Source organism: Mustela nigripes, chromosome 7, assembly GCF_022355385.1.
Source record: "Mustela nigripes isolate SB6536 chromosome 7, MUSNIG.SB6536, whole genome shotgun sequence".
Taxonomy (NCBI): Eukaryota; Metazoa; Chordata; class Mammalia; order Carnivora; family Mustelidae; genus Mustela; species Mustela nigripes.
The window spans coordinates 53189774-53212309 of record NC_081563.1 but is presented as its reverse complement, the minus strand read 5'-3'; the positions used below and the strand labels follow the sequence as shown (position 1 = coordinate 53212309).

Below are 22536 nucleotides of genomic sequence, written 5' to 3'. Positions count from 1 at the left end.
AGTTCTGGTAGAAGCAGGGACAAGATAGGGTACAATCTAACTGTTGTAGGTGTAGCAAGTTGTTCTCATGATGCCCACAGGAGGGGCACAGCCATGTTGCTTGGAGAAGTTAAGACCTGTTAATACACTCAGTCTGATGATGATCAGTCTATGCAGTAAACAGGCAGCTATGTGAACATGGAGGATTTTGAGCTATTCACTCCAGAGTACAAACGGTAATTGCAGTGTTGAAAGGGAGCAGCTGCAGAGTCATCTCCCAGGGATGGGATATTCCTAGGACTAATGGAGGTGGTGTACAACGGATAGCAGGTTCGAGTGTGGCTGGGTGGGGAGCAGGTGGGTGCAGGGTTTGAAGAGCTCTTTCTGGTGGGAGTATCTAGGATCACCCTGCAGCGGTAGTGTGGGGTAAGTCTGAAATGAGATCAATGCTGGTGGTGTCCCAGGGGTGTCTGGATGTTGAGAGTGGGTGCAGCAGTCCCATTGGTTGTTACTCCTAGGCCCATGCTTGACCTGTCAGAGAGGATGTCAAGTTATAAAAACTCTGAACCCCATTCCAGATTTTGATGGGCTGTGATGGTGGGCCGGGGTGGCCCTGGGTCGAGACCTTAGCACTTGAGTGTGAGCCTCTTTGGGCAGATCACTTCTCGCAGCCCTGTGTTTTATGGCCTTTATGGTTCTTCTGGTCCCTGTGGCTATTGTCAAGTACTGCTAGACCCAGGCATTGCTTGTCACTCACAGATCTGTTTTGGTCAAAAAGCTGTGACTACTATCCTCAAAGTACTCAGGTTGGAGGATTTCTTGAATGGGTTAATCACTATGCTTCCTTAGGTGTTCTTTTGAGGTAGCCTCTCCTTTACCTAATTTTAATTTCTCCTCTTCATATCTATGCAAACCCTTTTTCCTTTAAAGTCCAGTGCAAATTCTGAGTTCTCTGTGGACCTCTCTGGAGTCTCCTCAAGGAATTCCACCACTGTCTAAAGCATCTGTGAGCTCTCCACACATGCTATCCCCTCCATCACACAGGACACTTAATTTGCCTACCTGTCCCTCTGCACCCAACCCCCCATAGGGGCCCAGCTTCCCCTTTTACCAAAAACATCAATCAGAGTCTTTCCTCAGGGTCCTTGCCCCAAGACAGAGACAGAGCACAGCAGCCAGTCCTTCACTAGTGTGGAAGCGGAAGTCTACTTTCAGGTGCCACAGGAGTCAGAATTCTGGCCAGAGGGAGCTGTCTCTGCTGACAGTGAGTGAAACCCCACGAGAGACAGTGATGGGTCACATGGACGAGGGCTCCAGAGTTCTGCAGGCCTATTCAAAACCCCAGTGCCACCCCATGACAGCTGTTCAGCCCTATTTTAGAGTCCACGAACCAATCATTCATTCCCATTTTTGCCTGAGCTGGTTAGAATTGGGTTTTTGTTACCTATAGTCAGAAGAAAATGAGGAGCCTCCTTTATATGGATTTTTCTTGTGTTCCCAAGGACAATGAATTACAAGGAATTTATATCAAAGTAACATGATAAGGTAGAAAGAACATGTCCTTTGCAGTAAAATGAAACATTATATTTTTAATGCTGTTTCCAGCAAGATAACCTCAGAGAGGCTGTCTCTTTAACTTAAAAGAAGGGTAATGACTAAATTCAAAGAATAATGAGGACTAAATGAGAAAACTGGGAATGTAAATGAGAGTGCCTGATACATAGTAGGCTATACGAAATGTTCATTCCTTTCTTTTCTCCCTGAAGATAGGCTTCCACCTCTGTGTCTTTCAATATCTCCATTCTGTGATCAATGAACTCAGCAACAGGAATTCAGTCTTAACTGGCTATTAAACTTTTTCGAGAATAAAGAAGGAAATAAATATCAATGAAATAAGCAATTAGAAGCATTAGTTTGAAATGTTGATATTGCCTTGACATATGGACCTCTTTTTCCTATTTCACTATTACTTAAATCTCCCCAAAGGTTTGTAATTTTATAATCAGGCCAACATGAGAAATACTTTGGAAAAACTAGTGACACTGTGCTTTATTCGAGAACAGGATAAAAGGACATGACTGGAACTCTGTCAGGATGGTCCATAACATTCTGCCCTAACCAGGGTGTTGTTAACTCTCCAGCACTGCTGGTGTAAGGCAGAGTGCTGCTAACTTCTTAGAGAATTAGAAAAAGGATGAAACAAACTCTAAATGGGAGTTGTTAAGAAGGAAAGTGAGTTGGTTTCCTTTTTGTTCCTTTAAAAATTCGAGCCAGAAATATCACCCAATTTATAAAGAAGACTATACATAGCAGCACCAAAAAGGCCATTTACAAGAAGAGTTTTTCTGCAATAGAATCCACTCGAATGCGCTGAGAAATTGCATCTTAGCTAAGAGGAGTTCACTAAGGAACAGGGCCATCTAAATGCCTAACTAGTACTTAAAATTGTCAAGGGTTGGGGATGTGCAAATTTAGCAGCAAAAGACTGTTTTGTTTTGCCTCAAGGGAAAGTGATGGTGGTTAGAGGGGCCAGTTCCAAGGGCTGGTCCAGTGGTGGCCGCTGGTCTTGGTACTCTGCAACATGCCCATTTCGGTGGTGGCCATACTCAAATTTGATGCGCAGCTCACCAATCTTGGATTGGGGAAGGATATCTGGGATCCACTCAATGATGAAAGGTGTTGGCTCCTTTTGATCTGGGGAAGTGTTGCCTGAAGACAAGACAAGACAAGACAAGAAAGGGAAACGGAAAGGGAAAGAGAAAGAGAAAGGGAAAGGAAAACGGAAACGAAGGGAAAGGAAAGGAAAGGAAAAGAAAGAAAGAAACACTGATTAGTGTCATTCCAAAATTTGAGGCTGGCCAGATGTTATGCTGTTCGGAATAAAAAAAGAAGAAAAAAAAGAAAAAACCGCAAACAAACCCTAGGAGAGAAACAAGGGGAAAAACAAGAAGAATCAAGGGAAGAGAAAAGTGATTACTGGTATATCTATCCTAAAGAAAGTTTTAGGGTGAAAAAAAAGGGGGGGACATCTGGGTGACTCAGTTGTTGTATGTCTGCCTCCACCTCAGGTCATAATCCTGGGGTTCCGGGATTGAGCCCTGCATTAGGTTCCCTGTGCAGAGCCTGCTTCTCCCTCTCCCACTCTCCCTGCTTGTGTTCCCTATCTTGCTCTATCTCTCTCTCTGTCAAATAAATAAATAAAATCTTAAAAAAAAAAAAGGTTTCAGGGAGGCTGCCTGCGTGGCTTCCTTGGTTAAGTGTCTGCCTTTGGGTCAGGTCATGATCCCAGGGTTCTGCAATTGAGCCCTATATTGGTCTCCCTGCTCAGTGGGAAGCCTGCTTCTCCCTCTGCTTCTCTCTCCTGTTCCTTCTCTCTCAAATAAATACATAAATAAATAAATAAAATCTTTAGTGGGGGGAAGAAAAACTCAGGTTAAAGAACATTAAATAAATAAAAAAAAAAAAAAAAAAAAAAAAAAACGCTAGCAGAATTAAAAATCCAGTATAGGGAGGGGCACCTGGGTTGCTCAGCGGGTTAAGCCTCTTCCTTCAGCTCAGGTCATGATCCCAGGGTCCTGGAATCGAGCCCTACGTCAGGCTCTCTGCTGAGAAGGGAGCCTGCTTCCCTCTCTCTCTCTCTGCCTGCCTCTCTGCCTGCTTGTGATCTCTGTCTGTCAAATAAATAAATAAAATCTTTTTTTTTTTTTTCTTTTAAAGATTTTATTTATTTATTTGACAGAGATCACAGTAGGAGAAAGGAAGGGAAGAGATCACAGAGAGAGAGGAAGGGAAGCAGGCCCCCTGCTGAGCAGAGAGCCCAATGTGGGACTTGATCCCAGGACCCTGAGATCATGACCTGAGCCGAAGGCAGCGGCTTAACCCACTGAGCCACCCAGGCGCCCAAATAAATAAAATCTTAAAAATAATAATACAGTATAGGGATGCCTGGGTGGCTCAGTCAGTTGGGCATCTGCCTTTGGTTCAGGTCATGATCCTGGGGTCCTGGGATCAGGTCCTGAGTCTGGCTCCCTGCTCAGGTGGGGAGCCTACTTCTCCCTCTGCCTGCCACTCCCCCTGCTTGTGCTTTCTCTCTCTAAGTAAATAAATAAAATATTTTCAAAATAAAAACTAAATTAAAAAAATACACTACTGGGGCGCCTGGGTGGCTCTGTGGCTTAAGCCTCTGCCTTCAGCTCGGGTCATGATCCCAGGGTCCTGGGATCGAGTCCCGCATCAGGTTCTCTGCTAAGCGGGGAGCCTGCTTCCCCTCTCTCTCTGCCTGCCTCTCTGCCTACTCGTGATCTCTGTCTGTCAAATAAATAAATAAAATCTTAAAAAAAATACACTACTACTGTGTAGCTTGCAAAACTATGGGGTACCCGCCTGGCTCAGTCAGGAGCGTGTGCAATCTTGATCTTGAGGTTGTGAGTTCTAGCCCCATGTTGGGCATAGTGCTTACTTTAAAAAAAAAAAAAAAAAAAAGGAAAGAAATCTGACACACGCTCCAATATGGATGAATCTTAAGGACATTGCACTGAGTGAAATAAGCCTGTCAGAGAAAAGACAAATACCGTATGATTCTACTTAGATGAGGTACCTAAAAGTAGTCAAATTAGTCAATAGGAAGTAGAATGGTTGCCAGGGACGAGGGGGTTACTGCTTAATAGGCACAATTTCAGTGGAAGACAACAAAAAAGTTCTGGAGATGGATGGTGGTGACAGTTGTACAATGCCAATGGACTTAATGCCTGAGAGCCTTATACCACTTTAAAAAATTGTATATTATATATGTTTTATAACAGTAAAAGATAAAAAATAATGTTGAAGATAGACATGGAAAGCTATTCATGATATATTTTTATGTTAAAAAAGCAGCTGAGGTACGATGCCATGTTTTACAAATTCTTTTCACGCACAGAAGAGAGTCTGAAAGGGTACAGACCAAATCTAATGGTGATGTATTCTGTGGTGCATGGGATTATAGGTGGTTTATTTTTCTCTTTGATGCTTTATAATGAAATCTATGATTTCTCTATAATGAACATGTGTCACTTTCATTCTATTCTTTTATTTTTTAAGGTTTTATTTATTCATTTGTCAGAGAGAGAGAGAGCACAGGTGGAGCAGCAGGCAGAGGGAAAACAGGCTCTCCACTGAGCAAGGAGCCGGATGTGGGCCTCGATTCCAGGACCCTGGGATCACAACCTGAATTGAAGGCAGACACTTAATCCACTCAGTCGCCCAGGCATCCCACTTTTATTCTACTCTATTCAATTTATTTTTAAAGACTTTATTTTTAAGTAATCTCTATATCCAACATGGGGCTCAAACTTACAACCCCGAGATCAAGTCATGTGCTCCAATGACTGAGCCAGTTAGATGTTTCTTGTCATTAAATTAAATTAAATTAATTAATTTTTTGGAAAAAGAGAGCCTGTGTGCAAGCAGGGGGTAGGGAGGGGCAAAGGGGGAGAGAGAGAGAGAATCCCAAGCAGGTTCCACACCTAGCACAGAGCCCGACACTGGGCCCCATCTCACGACGCTGAGATCATGACCAGAGCCGAAAACAAGAGTCAAACGCTTAACCAACCGAGCTCCTGTAATTTTAAAAGCACTGTTTCCAAAGACACAAAACATTTTATTCCATGACGGCCTTTACAAAATGAATTAAAGTGTCTTCTTTGTTAAGGTCAAGATCCAAAGTCTAGGACAGTACAAGGCACACAGCTGACCCTCCAAGGATGATGCGCTATTGAAAACACAATTTCGGGTGCTTGGGTGCCTCAGTGGGTTAAGCCTCTGCCTTCAGCTCAGGTCATGATCTCAGGGTCCTGGAATCGAGGCCTGCTTCGGGCTTTCTGCTCAGCAGGGAGCCTGCTTCTCCCTCTCTCTCTCTGCCTGCCTCTCTGCCTACTTGTGATCTCTCTCTCTGTGTCAAATAAATAAAATCTTAAAAAAAAATAAATAAAAGAAAGAAAACAATTTCACTTACCAACTTTGAGAAAAGTTTTTAGTTCCAAGGGTCGCAGCACGGGTTGCTTTTCTATACGACCATAGGTTTCTGCTATGCTCTCTACTTCCACTTTAGGGCATTTAAACAGCTCGTAAGTCCCATCCCGGTTCTGTATAAAACTCCGAGTGATTTCCAAGGGCATCTGGACATGGGGACAATACCAAGAAATGTGAGAAAGGAAAAACTCAAAGTAGACAAACAGTTGAATGATGGCAGATCTTTCACTTACTCTTTTTTTGTTAAGTATACTCCAGTTAATTACAACTTCCTCTTGTATTTTCAAGTGAATGCTGTCAAAAAAATCTGCCTTTTCTCCTTTACATCATTTTTCTTCTGTAACTTTAAGTTGCACCACAGCCAAAGTGTATATGAATTGAACCCCTAACATCTTCATGGCTATTCAATGGCTACTAGCAAGGACTTGCTCTCAAATCCATTTTATTCCTTCCCCTGCTGCTCTGCTAGCATCATTCTTCTCCTAACTGCTCCACTGACTGTCTACAGCTGACCTCACACCACGTATGCTCTACACCATCCCTGGGACTGAGCCAGACAGAACCTGAACTGGTCTTTGCCACTAAACAGCAGGGTGAATGTCTCACAGCCTGTTTCTTATCTGCAAAATACAGTTAATACCAATGCACAGTTGAGAGTTTGAATGAGGTGATGCAGGTAAGTAATGGCCAGCAGATCGACACTCCAGGATTCTCAGCTCTCTTCCCTCGCCTGATAGAACCTTGCTGAACCCCTGCCCCAGGCCAGAATCCATCTCTGTAACATCCAACATTTACATAAGTTTCTCAAGTGTTTTTAGTGCTAACACAGGCATTTTCTAGGGTTCAAAAGTAAGTTCTATAGCTTCCCAACAACTTATTCTTTTTCTGAATGTAACAATGCCTTACAATTAAACTAATCTTAATGTATCAAATCACACTATGCTGAATTTTCTACAACATTCCATTACAGGAGGAAGGGAAAAACCTCAAATTTTCAGGATCTGCTTGAAAAAGAAAATGGATAAAAATATGTAATATTTCCCTTAGAAAAAAAAAGAACAGAAACTAATTAAGGGTCATTTCTCTAATGAGGACTAAATTGCAGTTTGCAGAGAAGCATTTAATTGTGCTGAGTTCACTGACTTTACAAATGCTGTATCGTATCAAATTATTTACATACTTTCTAGCTTCCTGCCAGTTAAACGAGGGCTCACCATAGCTAGTAGGGGTTCGTTATTTAATTCACAAGAAAAATAATCTGTTTTCTGATCCCAAAGACAAAGAAAAAGAATATTCCAACTAAATATATTTTTCCAAGCTATAGGAAATACCCATTAAAATCATAGTCAGCACCGTACAGCCATGAATATTTCTGAATAATCTCTTAGTATGAGAAAAAAGAATTCTCTCTGGTGTCTATAACTCAAGGAATTAGTGCAGATATACTTCTTGCACTTGCTTCTCTCTCTTCCCCTCTTTGCCCCCTACAATTGTAGAAATACCCTCTTACCTCTGGGGTATCTAAGATTTGTTTAACTTGCAGGATATTAGTGATATGCCAGGTATACTTGGAAAAGGTTCCCAGTGGCAAGGCATCTTTCCGAACAAAAGCTTCAATGTAAAAAGGGAACAAGATTAGATTACCAAAAAATAACATTCTCTTTCATTGTATTTGTTATCCAGTTTCTAGAAAGTTCAGTGCAGTGTTATCCTCTCCTTATAGAATCTCAGCACTTTGAAAAGGAAATTCTAGAGGCAAATCTATAATAGGTTTGGCAAAATGTGATAATGAATGATAAGAGATTTCTGCTGAATAAAGTCTCTGATATTTCTTTGAGATACTATTTATTTTGGCTACCTTTGAAACTTACTTCTTTGTTTGCTATAGCCACATACACTGGACTACATTGTAAGATGCCTCTTAAAATCTCTTGTAACTTTAGATATATCAGAGGTCAAATTATAGTTCTTAAAAGGATTATATGGAGTTTAAACTAGTTAATGTGGTTGCCAACCTATTGCCTTGCCTGCAGGATTATAAGAGATTTTACCAAAGGGCCTGCAAAAATAGTGAAGGGATGGGTTAAAATTAATGTAGTAGGAGGCCTGAAGTTTAACGTGAAAGAATCAACACTGCCTCAGGTAGATAAGCTGTGAAGACAAAATTTTTATGGCCCTAAACAGTGATTCACAGCTTGAACTATTCAAAGATAGAATTAAACCCCAAACAGTCCCTATCAGATCATCAAATAACTACTAACTAAAGAAACAGCATTGATTTCTAGCTGTAGTTACTCTTGGGCTCTTTACCACGGAGCCATCCTTTCCTCCTCTTTTTCTCCCCCTTAATTCCTTTTTTTTTTTTTTTTAATATTTTATTTATTTATTTGACAGAGATCACAAGCAGGCAGAGAGGCAGGCAGGCAGGGAGGGAGAGGAGGAAGCAGGCTCCCTGCTGAGCAGAGAGCCCGATGTGGGGCTTGATCCCAGGACCCTGGGATCATGACTGGAGCCAAAGGCAAAGGCTTAACCCATTGAGCCACCCAGGCGCCCGGAGGGTGATCATTATTCTAAGAGCTGACTGGCTAAGCTTTCACGTTCTGAGCATGTGACTCAAAGTCCTAATCCTGAAAATTCCACACGTTTTTTCTAAACATAATTCTTAAAGGTCAAAATATCTACTGCTCTTGTTGAGGAAAAAAATCCCATACCTGTGGTGGAGTTGGGAAGCCGTTTCTTCGCACTTCCTATAGATATTCTTTGTTGCAGGGCATCGAAAAAGGACTGCGGAATGTGGAACACCAGTGGCTCTGGTTTGCCTAGAGCAAATAAGAAGAAACTCAGGTGGAGAAACTCAGTGGGCTTTAGGACGTGTAGGGAGAAGAGCAAGAAATGGAACTGGGTGGTCGTAATAAGGAAAACTGCCATGGAGGCGGCTCTATGCAGAGGCAAAAGAAGGCTCTGAATGACTTTTATGAGTCAAGCACTGTCGCCAACCCTACTCTTGATCCCTTGCTGTACAAATACAGCAGACCCCTGGCATCCACCAAACATAACTTTTCAAATCCCGTTTCGTAAACACCACCACAACCCAGACTTTTCCCTTTATTGAGTACATGACATGAGATGAGAACAATGGGGCTGGACTGAGAAGGTAAACTTGATTCAATCCTGCTCGCCGTCCCTAGACATTTGCTTGTTCCATTCATGTCTGAGCAAAGTAACTGCAAGCTCTCTCACCACATGGTCTGGGCCATGAATGCCACAGACCCCAGAATCAGGACACTGTTTATCCAATAAGCATTGGCTTTTTTCTCTGAATGTGATCCCAAAGCGGGCAAATTGTTTGAAAATACCTAACAAACCTCTTGAACTTGTAAGATACAAGGATCAACAAAAAGTCGGCAGAAAGAGTATTGAGGGAAGGGGTCAGAGAGTTCAGACTTTTCCTTAAGAATTGTCCAAGAGTGGGGGAGTCTGGCTGGCTCAGAGGGTAGAGCATGTAATTCCTGATCTCTGGGTCATGAGTTCAAGTTCCACATTGGCTATAGAGCCTACTTAAAAAACAACAACAGGGGCGCCTGGGTGGCTCAGTGGGTTAAGCCGCTGCCTTCGGCTCAGGTCATGATCTCAGGGTCCTGGGATCGAGTCCCGCATCGGGCTCTCTGCTCAGCAGGGAGCCTGCTTCCTCCTCTCTCTCTCTCTCTCTGCCTGCCTCTCTGCCTACTTGTGATCTCTGTCTGTCAAATAAAATAAATAAAATCTTTAAAAAAAAAAAACAAAACAACAACAACAACAACAACAAAAGACCAGGCACTGTGTGGCTCAGTCAGTTGGGTGTCTGGTTATTGGTTTTGGCTCAGGTCATGATCTTGGGGTCATGGGATTGAGCCCCACATCAGGCTCCACGCTTGGCAAGATGTCTGCCTTCTGCCCCTCCACACCTTCCCCGCTACAATAAATAGGTAAATCTATAAAAACGAAAAGCAAAAAACAAAAAATTGCCCAAGAGGTTAGCCACAACAGAGGGGAAACATCCAGAACCACTGCCTGCCTAGATATAACTTAAGAGTGGCTCTTAGGGGTGTCTGGGTGGCTCAGTCAGTTGAGCCTCCAACTCATGATCTGGGCTCAGGTAATGATCTCAGGGTCCTGAGACTGGGCCCCTTGTCGGGCTCCATGAACAGCACAGCGTCTGCTTAAGACTCTCTCCTTCTCCCTTGCCCCCCCCCACATCTCTCTCCCTCACTCTCTTACTAAATTAAATAAATAAATCTTAAAAAACAAAAACAAAAACAGGATAGAACTATCATTTGCCATGACATGGATAGAGCCAGAGAGTATAATGATAAGCAAAATAAGTCAGAGAAGGCAAATACCATATGACTTTACTCATATGTGGAATTAAAAGACAAAACAAATGAGCAAAGGAAAAAAAGAAGAAACAAACCAAAAACGAGTCTCTAACTATTGAGAACAGATGGTTACAGAGGGGAGGTGAGTTGGGGGTGGGGGAAGTAGAGGGTGGGGCTAGAAGAAGTGTACTTGGGGTGAGCACTGGGTGAGGTATGGAATCCCTGAATCACTGTTTGCTACACCTGAAACTAATTAAACACTGTACGCTAACTATACTAGAACTAAAATTAAAACTTAATTAAAAAAAAAAAAACAGACTAGAACTACAACACAAGTAGTTTAATTTCTCCTCCTTTCAGCAACAGCCAAGTTAGGTGACCAGACTTACCATCAAACTGATAGTGCATGGTTTGATGGATGCGTTCCGTGACACTGGCCAGCCAGTCTTGGAAGGATAAGGTCACTTGTGCCTCATCTAACAGCTGACCACAAGCTAGGAAAACAGATAAAAACACTTTTCAGTAACTTTTATTTTTTTAAGATTCCAGGATTTTTTTTCTTTTTAAAGAATCCTTCTAGAAAAATAGAAATGAAAAGCTGTAGAAATACTAATAGGTTTAAGGTTATTAACCATAGTCAATTTGTAGCCTTCCTTTCACAGTTAAACAGCAAATCGAAGGAGTGCTTGGGTGACTCAGTTGGTAGAGCATGTAACTCTTGATCTCAGGGTTGTGAATTCAAGTCCCATGTTGAGTATAGGGATTATTTAAAAATAAAATCTTTGGGGCGTCTGGGTGGCTCAGTTGGTTAAGCAGTTGCGTTTGGCTGAGGTCATGCTCCTAGAGTCTCAGAATCAAGTCCTGCACTGGGCTCCCTGTTCAGCAGGGAGTCTGCTTCTCCCTCTGACATCTCCTCACTCATGCTCTCTTTCTCTCTCATTCTCTCTTTCAAATAAATAAATAAAATCTTTAGGAAAAAAAAAATCTCTGAGGGGTGCCTGCTTGGTGCAGTCACTTTTGGCTCTTGGTTTTGGCTCAGGTTCTGATCTCAGGGTCATGATATCAAGCCCCACCTTGGGTTCCGCACTCTGCACGGAGTCTGCTTGAGACTCTGCCTCTCCCCCTCCTCTCTGCTCTCTCTCTCTCTTAAATATGTAAATCTTTAAAAATAAATAAATAAAATAAAATCTTTCAAAAACAAAATAAAATCTTTGAAAGAAAAAGTCAACGCAAATTGGAAGAATGACCTTGTATAATGGCTTGCTTTCGAGACCTATAAATCAGGAGATAATGATGCCATAACTACTATTCATTTGAAATTAATTCTCATTAGGTAAATGTATATAGTGAGAATTTGGATGAAAAGCTATTTTATTCTTTTTTATTTTTTCTCTGCACCAAAGAAGTGAAGAAATTTTGTTAAAAATTTTGTAACTGAAAAAAAAAATTTTTTGTAACTGGCTGGGGCACCTGGGTGGCTCAGTGGGTTAAAGCTTCTGCCTTCAGCTCAGGTCATGTTCCCAGGGTCCTAGGATCGAGCCCCGCGTTGGGCTCTCTGCTCAACAGGGAGCCTGCTTCCTCCTCTCTCTGCCTGCCTCTCTGCCTACTTGTAATCTCTGTCTGTCAAATAAATAAAATATTAAAAAAAAAATTGTAAGTGCCTGGGTGTCTCACTTGGTTAAGTATCTGACTTCAGCTCAGATCATGGTCTCAGGGTCCTGGGATGGAGCTGTGCTTTGGGCTCCCCACTCAGTGGGGAGTCTGCTTGTCCCGCTCTCTCTCTGCCCCTCCTCATGCTCATGCTCTCTCCCTCTCTCTCTTTTTTAAGGATTTTATTTATTTATTTGACAGAGACAGATCATAAGTAGGCAGAGAGGCAGGCAGAGAGACAGACGGAGAAGCAGGCTCCCTGCTGAGCAAAGAGCCTGATGCAGGGCTCGATCCCAGGACCCTGAGATCATGACTGAGCCGAAGGCAGAGGCTTTAACCCACTGAACCACCACCCAGGAGCCTCTCTCTCCCTCTCTCTTAAGTGAATAAGTAAAATCTTAAAAATCTTTTTTTTTTTTAAATTAAAGATTTTATTTATTTGACAGAGAGAGCTCACAAGTAGACAGACAGTCAGGCGGAGGGGGGGGGGAAGGAGACTCCCTGCTGAGCAGAGAGCCTGATGTGGGGCTTGATCCCAGGACCCTGGGATCATGACCTGAGCCAAAAGCAGAGGCTTAACCCACTGAGCCACCCAGGTGCCCCCAAATCTTAAAAATCGTTTACCTGATATATTTTTTTAAGTTTAAGCCATATATATATTTTAAGATTTTATTTATTTATTTGAGAAAGGGAAACATAAATAATGACAGGGATAGTGAGAGAGAGCACAAGTGGTAAGGAAGAGGGAGAAGACTCTTCACCAATGATCAGGGAGCTTGACTGGGGCATGATCCCAGGGCCTTAAGATTTTTAACTGACTTAGCCACTCAGGCATCCCCAACTTGATTTTTTTTTTAATTTTATTTATTTATGTGATAGAAATCTCAATTATGGGGAGAGGCAGGCAGAGAAAGAGAGAGAGAGGAGGAAGCAGGCGCCCCACTGAGTGGAGAGCCCGATTTGGGGCTCGATCCCAGAACCCTGGGATTGTGACCTGAGCCGAAGGCAGAGGCTTTAACCTACTGAGCCACCCAGCTGCTCCCTGATTTTTTTTTTTTTTTTTTTTAATTTTACTTATTTGTCAGAGAGACAGAGAGACAGAGACAGAGTGGCAGGCAGAGGCAGAGTGAGAAGCAGGCTCCCCATTGAGCAAGGAGCCCAATGTGGAACTTGATTCCAGGACTCTGGGATCACGACCTGAGCTGAAGGCAGCCACTTAACCGACTGAGCCACCCAGGCATCCCTCCTACCTGATATATATATATTTTTTAAAGATTTTATTTTTTTGACAGAGAGAGATCACAGTAGACAGAGAGGCAGGCAGAGAGAGAGGCAAGCAGGCTCCCTGCTGTGCTGAGAACCCAATGCGGGACTCAATCCCAGGACCTAGAGATCATGACCTGAGCCGAAGGCAGCAGCTTAACCCACTGAGCCACCCAGGCACCCTCTGATATTTTTGATCATACTCCCCGACCTTCCAAAAACATTTATTCCTGGAATGTGTAAGTTCTTAATTAATTTGTTAATTATGATTTAGTCTTGTATTACTTGCTATTTATGTACTGGTTTTGTCTTCAAAACCATAGTACGAGAGCAGGGATGATGTCTGGTTTTTAATCACACAGCCATAATATATGAGAGTTAAGAAAATGTTGATTTCCAAATGCACAGGTTAATTATTTGGAGGAGAAAAGTAAATAATGGGGTTCCTGGGTGGCTCCGTCGCTAAGCATCTGCCTTTGGCTCAGGTCATGATCCTGGGGCCCTGGGATCAAGCATACTGGGCTCCCTGCTCAGTGGAAAGTCTGCCTCTACCTCTCCCACTCCCATGCTTGTGTTCCCTCTCTTGCTGTGTCTCTCTCTGTCAAATAAATAAATAAAATCTTTAAAAAAAAAAAAAAGTAAAGTAAAAATATAAATTAGGTGCAAATTAAGTCATTTTGTCTCACGCTACTGATTTTAGGCAGGTTTTCAAACTTAATTTTTTTTTTAAACACATGTTGATTTTTATTTTATTTATTAATTATTTTTTAAAGTAATCTCTATCCCCAATGTGGGGCTCAAACTCATGACTGGGAGATCAAGAGTCTCCAGCTCTACCAAATGAGCCAGTAGGTTCCCCAAACTTACAACTTTGGAGAACCGACTGTATTTGTGTTTCTCAACAAATATCACTGCATAATTATAAGATACGTTTCTTCTTCAACCTTGAGGCTCCATACCAACTGCATGTGGGTAACAAGCAACAAAAAGAAAATATCCTATAGAACGTGCGCTACCAAAACCCAAAGTAATTTCTGTTGTATTTGTTCTTTAAAAGACATGATTTGGTTTTGAGTAGGACTAGAAACCAGTGGAACAGAACAGACCTCAACCTCAGTGTCAGCTCGTGTTTATCTCAGCACTCTCTGGGGAATAACTCGCAACATTTCTTTCCATTATATGGCTTTGGGATTCTTTAGGATGATTTCCACCCCTTTAGCCTACCCTGGGGAAGGGAAACTTACCCTGCCTTTTTAATGAAGAAGCAACCACAGGTTTTTTCAGGCCACTTTTCCTTAGATGACTGCTCACTGCATCCTGAGGCAGTAGTGAACTGTTCATCTGTGCCCCTAAACCACAAATCATTACAGTGTTTGATAACATGTCTGCAGAATAGAAATGGATTCAACATAAATTTCTCAAGAGTCTAAAACATAAAAAATCTTTGGTCATTTCTAAGTTAGCTTCAGTTTCTAGAAAGAATTAGCATCAGACTTTATACATAACATTTTAAGTTTTATATGCTTTTTACAGGAAATTGGGGTGGGGGTGGGGGACCTAGAAGTGAAAGGAAGAAAAAAACTCACCCACTGCTCCCACCTCTCAGAAAATCACTATCAATTTTCTGGTGAACTATTTATTGTCTCTGTGTATATGTGTGAATAGTTAATTTTGCTGGTTTTGTGATTTTAAGTAACTATGATTGTACCAGGACTGCCAAATTAAGCAAAAAAAAAAAAAGAAAATTCTGAATTTTAAATAGTTCTTTTTTTTTCTTTTTAAAGATTTTATTTATTTATTTGATAGATAGAGATCACAAGTAGGCAGAGAGGCAGTCAGAGAGAGGAGGAAGCAGGCTCCCCGCCGAGCAGAGAGCCGGACACAGGGCTCGATCTCAGGACCTTGGGACCATGACCTGAGCCGAAGGCAGAGGCTTTAACCCACTGAGCCACCCAGGCGCCCCCCCAAATAGTTATTTTTTAATATAAGCACATTTCAAATATAGCATGGGACATACTTGTACTAAAATTATTTATTGTTTATGTGAAACTCAAACTGAACTGAGCATTGCTTTTTACTTGAGTTATCCAAACAGTTCTCTATAATTCTTTTTAATTTATTTTTATTTTTAATTTTTAAAAAAATTTTATTTATTTATTTGACACAGAGAGAGAGATCAGAAGTAGGCAGAGAGGCAGGAGAGATGCAGGGCTCGATCCCAGGACCCTGGGATCATGATCTGGGCTGAAGGCAGAGGCTTAACCCACTGAGCCACCCAGGTGCCCCTATTATTCTTTAAAAAAAAAAAATATATATATATATATATATATTATTTATTTTAGAGAGAGAGAGAGAGTGTGTGTGCATGCACCAGCAAGGGGAGGGGTAGAGGGAGAGGAAGAGAGACTCTTCAGAAGACTCTGAGCTGAACGTGAAGCCTGACCAGGGTTCAATTCCAGAGCCCTGAGATCAACACCTGAGCCAAAATCAAGAGCTAAATGCTCAAATAACTGAGCTACCCAGGCACCCCTATAATAATCCTTTATAATAATTTTATAATTCTTTATAATAATTTTTAATGGCTGCCTGATATTCCATCAAGTAGCTTTATCATGGTTTACTTAACTATCCCTAGTGGTAGGCCCTTACTTGTTTCTAATTTTTCAGTAAACTATAAAATGAGTATCTGTGGACAAAATGTTTTTCCTATATCAAGGATTATTTTCTTATGAAAGATTATTTATAATCCCCCTGCCCTCACACACATGCACACAATCTCTGTTTCTCTCTAAAATAAATAAATACGGGCGCCTGGGTGGCTCAGTCGGTTGAGTGTCTGACTTCAGCTCAGGTCATGATCGTGCAGTCCTAGGATCAAGCCCCATATCAGGCTCCCTGCTCAGCGGGGGTCTCCTTCTCCCTCTGTCATCTCTCTGTTTCTCTCAAGTAAATAAATCAAATCTTTAAAAATAAATGAAATAAAACAATCTTAAAAAAAAAAAAACCCACAGCTGGGGTGTCTGAGTGGTTCAGTCGGTTAGGAGTCTGCCTTCAGCTCAAGTCATGATCCCAGAGTCCTGGAACTGCATCAGGCTCCTTGCTCAGAGGGAAGCCTGCTTCTCCCTCTGCCTGCTTCTCCCCTTGCTTGTGCTTGCACACTCTCTCTCTCACAAATAAAGAAATAAAATCTTATTTTTAAATTTTAAGATGAATTTTAAAAATTTTATTAACATATATTATTTGCTTCAGAGAAGAAATAAAATCTTTTTTAAAAAATGTTTTAAAAAAGATTTTATTTATTTATTTGACAGACAATAATTTGACAGACAAGTAGGCAGAGAGGCAGGCAGAGAGAGAAAAGGAAGCAGGCTCCCTGCTGAGCAGAGAGCCTGATGCAGGGCTCAATCCCAGGACCCTGGGACCATGACCTGAGCCGAAGGCAGAGGCTTCAACCACCCACAGGCTCCCTGCTGAGCGGAGAGCCCCATGCAGGGCTTGATCCCAGGACCCTGAGATCATGACCTGAGCCAAAGGCAGAGGATTAACCCACTGAGCCACCCAGATGCCCCGAAGAAATAAAATCTTTAAAAACAAACAAACAAGAAAACAAACAAAACCACAATTATTTAGAATCAGGTCTACTGAGTAAAAGGATAAGAACTTTCTTTTTCGAGGCACCTGGGTGGCTCAGTGGGTTAAAGCCTCTGCCTTCAGCTCAAGTCATGACCCCAGGGTCCTGGATCCAGCCCAATGTTGGGCTCCCTGTTCATTGGAGAGTCGGCTTCGCCCTCTCCCTCTGCCCCTCCCAACCATTCATGCTCACTCGCTCTCCCTCTCTCAAGTGATAAATAAAATCTTTTTTTTTTTTTAAGATTTTATTTATTTATTTGACAGACAGAGATCACAAGTAGGCAGAGAGGCAGGCAGAGAAAGAAAGGAAGGGAAACAGGCTCCCTGCTGAGCAGAGAGCCCAAACGCGGGGCTCGATCCCAGGACCCTGAGATCATGACCTGAGCCGAAGGCAGAGGCTTAACCCACTGAGCCACCCAGGCGCCCCGATAAATAAAATCTTAAAAAAAAAAAAAAAAAAAGGAACTTCCTTTTTGAATTTCAGATTTTCTTGGGAAAGATTAATAAATAAACATTTAAGAACAATCTCTGTTCTATATTGCTGTCAGAATTCTTTTTTTTTTTTTAAAGATTTTATTTGTTTATTTGACAGACAGAGATCACAAGTAGACAGAGAGGCAGGCAGAGAGAGAGAGAGGGAAGCAGGCTCCCTGCTGAGCAGAGAGCCCGAAGCAGGACTCAATCCCAGGACCCTGAGATCATGACCTGAGCCGAAGGCAGTGGCTTAACCCACTGAGCCACCCAGGCGCCCTGCTGTCAGAATTCTTAAAAACAGAAATGCCCATGTCCCTTTGTGTCTCCATCTTTCTCTACCATCCCGACACCAAAACTCCTGTGCATGACCATTTGAACCACCTCTAAAAATACTCTATCCACAAAAATGTTTCTACCCACTGGACTGGAATATTTTTCTTTTGTTTAGAATCTAGGTCTTTTAATACTTATTTACTAGAACTTATCTGAGTAACTGGTACACTGGTACACTTACATTAACTGACACTGGTACACTTATATTAAAAAAGAAAAAATATATATATGGTACTGCATATTGAAAATGAAGCTAAGAAACTACACTCTTAAATTAGTTTGGAAAATATAATTAACCATTGTCACAAATTTTTAAACACACTCTATGGATAAAAACTTCACGATACTGTCCTAAGGCAGATTAAGGTATAAAACTAGTCCAAATGTCTAAGGGCTAAAAGACATATACAATAATAAAAGCAGAGTCTGGCTGGATCTTATTCCTGGCCAAAAGAACCAACCCTTAGCTCCACTTGAGAAAGAATCATCAATGGACGATAAAACTTTTTTGGGGGAAAAAAACATAACAAACATTATTTCCATATTCGCTAAGATGCAATGAAACACAAAATACAGCAAAACCATCTCTGAAGAAACCACCACCAAACAAACAACCCAAACGGCTTCTCACCAGGGACTTCCTCCTTCTTCCTCTTCTTTGGCTTGGAGGCAGTAGGCTCACAAGCTGTTACGGTCGATTCTGAATGGCAACCTAACTGGGGCACAATAACCTCTTTAAGACCTAAAATACAACAGATTTCTTAATTACTAATACCATCCAAGAGTAAGTATGGGGCCCTGCCTACAGAAAAATTAATTTCAAAAAAATAACATGGAATACTTAGCTAATGAATCATTGAACACTCCATCAAAAACTAATTATGTACTCTATGGTGGCTAGCTGAACATAATAAAAAAAATAAAAATAAATTATGGAGTGATTGCCTACTTTAAAATAATTTCCTTTAAAGAACTCCCCAAGACATGGGTTTTTATTCATGGACCCTTAACACAATAAAAGACTTTACAGAGAAATTAAACTAAAAAGTTGGGAGCTACTGCCAACTGATCATTAAGAAATGAAAATAAAAAGCATCTACAAGATAAACTCTGTTAAAAACTACAACAAAAGACTTGCTGTACAATCTTTAGCAGGTAATAGCTTTTCCTGTCTTCAAAGATAACAAGCAAGCACCCCAAATTAAAAGTTTTTTTGTTTTGTTTATTCTTTGTTTTTATTAACATAGGGCATCTATGAAAAAGTTTTTTTAAAAAAAGGTGAAACAAAGATAAGCTAATTTTTGCTAGATTCACTTTCTCAGTGAAAATGTCCAAGCCTCCTGATCATTAGTTTCAATCAACCAACCAACCAATCAACCAACCAATCAACCAACCAATCAACCAACCAACCTTTATGCAAGTGTGCTGACTGGGATTAAAAGAAGGAATGTTTTTCATTTGAATTATCTAGCAACTGCTTCTGAAGGTTGCTAGGACAATCTCCAAATGCCATCAGTGGAACTCTTTCATTGCCATTTTAGAAAAACAGAGTAACCGTGTCAACACAACACCTACCGCTAGAATCAAAATTCAGGAAGTCTGAGAATTCCTGAGCCAATGTCTCATCACTGGCAAAGGCACAGATGCAAGCAAAGAAGTGAATACATCTCTGGGCCACCTCCTCCTTGGAGGCATTCGACTTGTGCGATTTCAGAGCCTGGCAGGAGCAGAAGAAACGGCGCTCAGGCAAGCTTTTGGCACTGATTTTCTGCACAAAGGAGGTATGCAAATACCCTAAACTGTGCTTCTGGCTCGCCTTGCACTTCACCACCAGAATGTTTTTCGTAATCCTCTGTACGAGGGGACCCGTGGGTTCCGTGGCCAGCTGCCAGATGGTTTGCTTGGTTTCTGGGGAGGCCTGCATTGCATTCAGGACCGAGCTTTTCAGCGTCAGAGGGGTGGCCTCGGCCTGGCAGCTCACTGCCAGCTTGATGTGCTGGCACTGATTTTCCACCACACCCTGGGTGGCAGCTTTCAGGCACGAGGGGACATAACAGCGCCCCGAGCTCAGCTGAGTGATGATTGTCCCGTCCACAGTCTGGATTGTCGTCTCTGACACGCCTAGCTCCACAAAGCATCGGTGATCAGGGCCCCGGTCTCTTTGCCGCACCGAGTAAACCTGCAGATCGGAGCCCGTGATGATTTTGACAGCTTCAACACTAGGCTGCTTCCGTGCACCATAGCGGAATATGGTTCCACATGTCTTGTTCTTGCAGCTCAGTCCCCGGGTTCCATTGTATGTGCCGCATCGGGGACACTTCCTGATTCCCCTCAATGTGGCCTTCCCCAAATCAGACAAGAAAGCTGGGACTTTAGTCCTCAGAGAGTTGGGTTCCATTTTTCAAAGGCCCTAGAAAAAGCATAAGCCCATCAGCATGGATATTCATTCATACAACACATACATGAAGTTAAAATCATTTATAATATTAGTACAGACAGTAAAATGTAAACAGGCTAGCTACTGTTTCCAAATCACACCCTCCAACAGAACATTTGCTTAAGCCATCAAACAAAAGTGAAATACTGTTACGCTGAAAAGAATTAAACACACACACATACACACACACACAAACACAAAAGTGAAGGAACCCTTGCCCTTGCCTGTCACAGCATTATACATTTTTAAAATCCTCATATAGTAACTAAAGCATTTCTCTAGCCTCAATACGATTTTACACAACAACCTAGATTAGTTAACCGAGTTTTCACATGCACTAATGTTTATTTATTTATTTATTTATTTGCACTAGTGTTTAATCTGAACAAGAACTGGAGACTGGGAAAAATGAATTCTTTCCTTTCCACCATTGCCCACAAAACCCAGTCCAATCCTACCTGAATCAGGTGCCAGAGCATCTGGGAAACAGTGTAACCTGAATTCATAAGACCTGAAAGGTGTTTCATTAGTTTGTGATGATCATAGAGGACAGGGAAAGACATAATCATTTGCAGAGTAAATGATACTGTTTAACCCAAAGTCTTTTGAAGTTTGAACTCTATGGTGTAACAATGCAGACATTCTGCCTCCTCCTTCTTGGCCAGCCAATGGTAAAGCTCCTGCCCAGTGTTCCAGAGTCAAAGAAGATTCCCACTGCCCTAAGTGGAGATCTTGGCAATCTAGAAGTAAAACAACAAAAAAATATTAAAGTTATAAAGGTAGAGTCTGTGTCTCCTCTTAGAATAGGAATCTAGGTCATCCGGAGGTATTTGAAAACTATTTGACAGAAATTGTTATGGAAATGGTTGTTCTGTACTTCCAACTTAAAGCAGGTCAAAGAGTGCTAATGTCATTATGTGGGGAGTTGTCAAGAATACCCAGGGCCATGACATATAATCGGCCAAATACTCATTCTTCCCAATGACAATGCATTATATTTTGGAGTGCTTTATGCTTTTCAAAGTGCCTTCACATTATTTCATTTGAACCTTGCAATACTAGTATCTCATTTGAGCTAAACAATGACCACGTTTCACATGAAAATTTAAAAAGTTAAGTATCCTGGGCTGCCTGCCTGGCTCAGTCAGCAGAGCATGAGTCTTTTTTTTTTTTTTTCTTCTTCTTCTTTTTAAAAAGATTTTATTTATTCATTTGACAGAGAGAGATCACAAGTACACAGAGAAGCAGGCAGGGAGAAGGGGGAAGCAGGCTCCCCGCTGAGCAGAGAGCCCAATGCAGGGCTCGATCCCAGGACCCTGAGATCATGACCTGAGCCGAAGACAGAGGCTTAACCCACTGAACCACCCAGGCGCCCCGAGCATGTGACTCTTGATCTGAAGATCCTGAGTGTGAGCCACACACTGGGCATAAAGAATACTCTTAAAAAATAAATAAATAAATAATAAAATGCTAAAAGACAATTTGAAGGTGTGTGGGTAGCTCAGTTGATTAAGTGTCTGACTCTTGATTCTTGATTTCGGCTCAGGTCATGATCTCAGGGTCTGAGATCAACCTCCAAGTTGGGCTACGTGCTCAGCTGGGAGTCGGCTTGAGATTCTCTCCCCCACTCTCCATCTGTCCCTCCCTCTGCTCATGTTCTCTTCTAAAATAAATAAATACATCTTTTTAAAAAAATTGACATAAAAAAAGTAACTTGCCTGAGGTCACCCAGCAAAATCAGCAATGTGGTTTCCAGTGTCTGCTAAGAAGAGTATGAATCTCTGCTTTGATTTCCGCTCCAATATTATGAAAATTTTCACACACAGGGCACCTGGGTGGCTTAGATGGTTAAGCATCTGCCTTCAGCTCAGGTCATGATGTCCAAGGTCCTGGTATCGAGTCCCGAGTTGGGCTCCCTGCTCAGCAGGGAGTCTGCTTCTCCCTCTGTCTCTTCCCTCTGCTCATGAGCTCTTTCTCTCAAATGAATAAACAAAATCTTAAAAAAAAAAAAGAAGAAAATTTTCATACATATTAAAAAACAATTATATAGTGAACTTCTACATTCCCACCCATTAGATTCTATAACTAACACTTTATTTATTTATTTTAAAGATTTTATTTATTTATTTGACAGAGAGAAATCACAAGTAGATGGAGAGGCAGGCAGAGAGAGAGAGGGAAGCAGGCTCCCTGCTGAGCAGAGAGCCCGATGCGGGACTCGATCCCAGGACCCTGAGATCATGACCCGAGCCGAAGGCAGCGGCTTAACCCACTGAGCCACCCAGGCGCCCTATAACTAACACTTTACTGTACTTGCTTTATTACATATCTATCTATTCTTTACTGTACCCATCAATCCCTCATATATTTTATTGCATTTCAAAGTAATTTAAAAAAAAGATTTAT

The 22536-nt window shown here is 41.7% G+C and overlaps 1 protein-coding gene across 3 annotated transcripts; it reads right to left on the bottom strand.

Annotated features, from left to right (window-relative positions):
- Positions 1–1548: 1548 nt before the first annotated feature.
- On the bottom strand, positions 1549–20866 carry C7H2orf42 (chromosome 7 C2orf42 homolog). Of its 3 annotated transcripts, none has more exons than XM_059405917.1 (9): positions 20589–20866; positions 19269–20103; positions 18325–18435; positions 14501–14641; positions 10733–10837; positions 8700–8807; positions 7499–7599; positions 5972–6134; positions 1549–2688 (listed from the first exon to the last, which is right to left on the bottom strand). In XM_059405917.1, the coding sequence occupies exons 2-9, from the start codon at positions 20089–20091 to the stop codon at positions 2480–2482; spliced, it is 1761 nt and encodes a 586-aa protein (XP_059261900.1). In that variant the 5' UTR covers positions 20092–20103; positions 20589–20866; the 3' UTR covers positions 1549–2479. The 3 variants fall into 3 exon arrangements, with proteins under 3 accessions (XP_059261900.1, XP_059261901.1, XP_059261902.1); XM_059405918.1 differs by having other exon boundaries at positions 14501–14605; XM_059405919.1 differs by lacking the exon at positions 14501–14641.
- Between the last annotated feature and the right edge of the window lie 1670 nt (positions 20867–22536).